This window comes from Mastigoproctus giganteus, chromosome 6, assembly GCF_048544385.1.
Source record: "Mastigoproctus giganteus isolate SK-2022 chromosome 6, ASM4854438v1, whole genome shotgun sequence".
NCBI lineage: Eukaryota > Metazoa > Arthropoda > Arachnida > Uropygi > Thelyphonidae > Mastigoproctus > Mastigoproctus giganteus.
The window spans coordinates 51,581,045-51,586,280 of NC_143580.1; the positions used below are offsets into that span (position 1 = coordinate 51,581,045).

At 38.7% G+C, this 5,236-nt stretch overlaps 1 protein-coding gene across 1 annotated transcript; it reads right to left on the bottom strand.

The window, feature by feature from the left end:
- Positions 1-2,208: 2,208 nt before the first annotated feature.
- Positions 2,209-2,583, bottom strand: LOC150084251 (protein ZBED8-like). Its single transcript, XM_090376165.1, has one exon. The coding sequence runs from the start codon at positions 2,581-2,583 to the stop codon at positions 2,209-2,211; it is 375 nt and encodes a 124-aa protein (XP_090232291.1).
- Positions 2,584-5,236: the final 2,653 nt, after the last annotated feature.

The window sequence follows — 5,236 nt, forward strand, 5'->3', positions numbered from 1 at the left end:
ACTCAAGGTCCAATTTCGATGGTCGCGTGCCCATTGTAGGCGCTGTCGCGGGCGAGCCGTGGTTAGCATGGGCAACTTGGAGTGGCCTACGGATATGCAGCCCCATTTTCATCAGGGTTCGATTTTTTTTTTTTGTAGTTGTTGGCGCATAGGCTTCTGTGGCCATAATGCACCTCTCAAGGTTTTTGCAGTACATTGATCCAAGCCCGAGGCGGGAATCGAACCAGCGACCTTTGAGTTGCCAGGCAGGCACTTTACCCACCCGGCTAGCCCGGTCGGCCAGGGTTCGATGTACTGTGTGTTGTGACACATTACTCCCTTTACCAGCATTCCAATTACCTGCGAGTCGAGCCACAGTCACCCTTCTGTTGCCACGTACCATCCAGGAGAGCCTTCGCTCACCTCGAGTATCGATGAGCCGTGGTCGTTCAACACCTCGCCGGCGGTTCGTGGGTTTTCCCTCCTCGGACCACTTTCGGTAAATACTAAACATGGCTGACCTTGAACATCCCACCAGCCGTGCCGTTTCGGATATGCACTGACCCAGTCTTCTGGCCATTACAATTTGGCCTTTGTCAAACTTGCTTAATTCCATTGCCTTTCCTTTCTGAAGAACAAGAGTAACACTGATTAACGGAGCTCAATATCAGGTGTTTTTTATACCGTGTCCCGACCCGTGCACGCGCCGTAGTTCACTTGCACTTCGATTTGTATAACGACCCGCTGGTCATAACGTTTTGGCTCATTGGTGTATATCAACCCTCATTAACCTGTTGGTCTTCGATACTAAGATTAATTGTTCACTGGATCCGACTTTTCAAATTGAGCCTGTCCACAAATCGTTATACATCTTTCGATTCGGTGTGGTTCAATTTCCTTTTATCTAAACGACTACAAGGTTTCGTAATTTCATTTGAACTTAATTATCAAACCTTGTACGTAATCAAACTAATGTGGTTCTACTTTCTTCGTTGCTGTCCACAAACAGATATATTTTACGGAACAAAAATCTCTGAATATTCGGAAAGAACTTCATAGTTTTTCTAAAGTGAGGTCCATTGCGAACATTTTTCTTTTGTTACTGTGGCAGAATGATAGTAGAAAACTGTAGTATTGATGGCAAATTGCATTTTTAGTTTGTGTTCTGATTATTACTGATAGCTGAAATATTCCAAGAAGAATTAAGAGAGAACTTACCAAAGTCAGAAAACGAAGAGCCAGATCTTTTGCACTATCGGAAGATAGCATTAGGTTGGAAGTGAATTTCAGTTTGCATGTTTTCATTATGTGGAAGAGAATAAAAGATTTTAATGAAAAATCATGTCAGAAATTAGCAGGAACCTCTACTTTTATTTCAGTGCGTGTTTCAACTTAATTTTATGCTTAAAATGTCAAGGAAGATCTTTGAAAATTCATAGGAATTAAGAAGTCAGGCTTGTTTGTATTATGTATGTTTATAAATTAGGCATTTTTTAGAAACTTGATTATGCATTTCTGAGTACATTTCCAGCTATGTTCTCATTATCAGCCACCTGTTGGCTGATAATGAGAGAAAATATCAACACTATGGGTAAATGTTGTTATCGGAATTTAGGAGCATCAGCGACTAAGGCTATGTTGCTCAGTGTATATTTTCTGTAAATTGCGTGTGTTCTGAGGCTGATGTTCTGTTTGCTGGACGAAAAACCCGAGCTACAGGGATGAAAAACCATGCTACCCTCGCTTGAAGATAGCATGGTTTTTACGAACTTAGTACTAATTCAACCATGTGTGAAAAATATCCATAAAATTTCCTCCCGTCATTGACGGATTCGAACTTAGGATCCTATTCTTAAGAGAAGAAGAGAAAATACTTCTGGAATTATTTTATTTTTCATTAAGTGCAAATGATCGTAAGCTTATGCCTTTTTAGTATTCATTTTTAGCAGAACATTTTACACGATACCCTAGAGCAGGGGTTCTTAACCTTCTTAGTTCCACGGACCCCTTTGCCAGTAGGTGAATGCCACGGACCCCTTCTTAGAATAATGTTTTTAAATGCATAAAATAAAATTACAAAAAAACCAAATTAATGAAATAGTTACCAAAATTTAAAAAAAAAAACATTATACAGTAATATATGTGTTTCTTTCTTAACACATTGAATAATAATACAATACATTTAAAATATAGGAAAGTTGAAGTTAAATTTTATTTTTTAAGGACATATCAGTGTGAAGACTGTTGTTTATCTTGAATAAGAAAATTAAACTGTGGTGTGGTATTTGACAAGGCAACACGCATGTCATATTGGACATCTAATCGATTTCGATTTTTTGTTTTCATTGTTACAAGTGCTGAAAATCCCGATTCGCACAGATATATTGTTGCAAATGGTATCAAAGCTTCCATAGCTCGCTTTACAAGACGAGGATAGGCTTCTCTCAGGGAACACCAGAATTCTCCAAGGCTTTTTGAGGTAAACTCCAATCGTAGTAAGTTTTTTGACCTAAGATCAATGAGTTCGTCTTTGGTTAAGTCAACATCTTCGATACAGCTTATATCAGAAAGCAAAGGATTTCGGATCCATGGTTCAATTTTCATGCCATCAAGATAGAAATAACTTTTAAAAGAGTTCTGTAATGTTTCCAAGTGTTCGCAGATATCTCTTTTCAAAAAATTGAGAGAGAAGTTTGCATTTCAACTGCATCTTGGTAAAGCACTTCCTGCAACAGTGGAAAGTTTGCAAGAATGTCGGTCTCTACTCTCTTCTTCCATATTGGTAACTTAGCCAAGAAAGCTTGTAATATTTCAGTTGCATCCATAATGGTGACTTCATGACCTTGAATGGAAAGATTTATCTCATTCATATGGTGAAAAATATCTGCCAGGTAAGCCAACCCAAGGATAAAATCCTTCCTTTCAAAATGTTCCAAGAGTGGGTTTTCTCTTTCTTCCAGAAAAAGTGAAACTTCTGCCCTTAGTTCGAACAAGCGCTTCAAGACTTGTTCTCTTGAAAGCCAGCGTGTCTGTGTGGTAGCGAAGCACTTCATATTCTGCTCCCATTTCTTGACAAAATCTTATACGATGATTCAGAGAACTTCTTTTGATAAAGTTGATAACTTTTATGGCTGTTGACAATACTTCTTTCGGGGTTGTTGGAAGAGTCTTTGTTGCCAGTGCATGTATGTGTAAAAAGCAATGAGTGACGATGACTTGAGGAGCTTCTTTTTTCACTAAAGTAGCAAAACCAGATGTATTACCAAGCATCGCAGGAGCTCCATCAGTGCAAAGAGAATGAAGTTTTCCTTTCATTCAAAGTTTCGTTTGTAAAAAAAAAAAACAAAAACTTTTTACCATTTCGAAAACGTTGACGGCCTTTGTAGTTTCCGAAAGAGACTCACAAAATAAGAATTCTTCTTTGATGGCGTCAGCATGCACATAGCGAACAAAAACAAGGAGCTGGCTACATTGAGAAATGTCTGTAGTTTCATCCAATTGCATACTGAAGGGGAATGGCGAGGCTGCCATTTCCTCGATGACCTGCTTCAAAATATTTAAAAGACATATCAACTATTCTAGAATGTATTACATCATTTGACAAGGGAACAGCTTCCAGTTTTTTTTTCTCTGTTCCAGTCCACAGACCAGTTCGACCATTTCCAGTGCACATGGCTTTACCGAAGTCTCTCCAATAGTGTGGGGTTTCTTTTGCTTGGCAATCCGGTAAGCAACTTGATAGGATGCTTCAAGAAAATGTTTTCGTGAAATGGTAAATCCAAGTTTTGGTAGTGTCCCCGCTTTTTCGAATTGAGATTTTTTCGCACGATAAAAACCAGCATCTTTAGATGCATTTTCAGCATGAACAGACTTGAGATGTTCTTTCAGTTTTGATGGCTTCATACTTCCGTTCGCAAGAATTTTTCCGCACAAAAAAACACTGCGGTATTTGAGTCCCGTCAAGTTCATTAACAAGTGAAACCAAATAATACATAGTTTTCATCATACTACCTTTTCTTCGACATTTCAACTTAAATTTGGTCTGTAACAAATGTTAAATAATTAATGCAATATTAGCAACTAAGAAAGACATACGAATGTATTCGTCGACAGACACACGGTGGGCGTGCATACACACCCGTAGCACTTCAGGGGCCTCCACCGTTGGACTGATATACGTGCACATAGCAGCGAAATGTTAAATTACACGCCTCAACTGTTATCTAAACCGTAGGACGTGTTTGAACATACCTGGTTTACACTCGTAGCCAACCTGTCTATTCGTGTTAAAAATGGCCTACTAGGCGCTGATTTTTCGGATAGTTTGCCAACTACGTCGCACGATAGTCTGTCCACAGCAGGACTGCAATCAATGCGATCTAGCGGTAGGTCTAATAACTGCCGTTATTTCAAAGTAACGATGAGCATAAGCGATTTTTCGATATATGCAATAACTATAATATGATATGAAAATATCTGTTATTTCTATTGGTGACTACAGATACAGCTAATACATTGTAATTTATTACATACATTCATAAGTGAAGGAAATTAATGAGTTGATTTTTTTTTTTCCATCCAAGCTCACGGACCCCCTGAAATCCTTCCACGGACCCCTGGTTAAGAAACCCTGCCCTAGAGATTACATTCACTACTTAAAGGCAAAGGTCGCGGGTTCGATTCCCGCCTCGGGCTTGGATCACTGTACTGCAAAAACCTTTGGAGGTGCAATATGGCCACAGAAGCCGATGCGCCAACAACTACCAAATCAAAAAAAAAAAAAAAAAAAAAAAACTACTTAAAGGAACTAAACTTCGAAAGAATCTCGAACTGCACGAAGTGGGCTAGGCGATTTCCGTCACGGACAAGGAAAACTGATGAATGAATGTGCTCTACTACCTTTTTAATTTTCAGCACTATACAATATCGGTGATGTTATCTACTGGTTTTAGTTCTTTTAAAAAATCACACGATCTTGACAAGTGAATGAATTGCACCGCACGTATTTCCAGGAAACAACGATATTCATTTCCCAGAGAGAATCTGATTTTCTTTTCTTTTTTTTTTATTATGGGGTTATATAGGCGAAAGCTGAGTACCAGAAATCACTAGCAAAAAGAGTTAAAAATGGAGATTAGTTCTTTTCGTACGTGAATACAAAAAAGAAGAGAGTGAATCAAATAGGCCCCTTACTTGATCGAAGAGAAAGTCACAGAAAGCTCAGCAGAAGTGAATGACGAGTTAAATAGGTATTTTG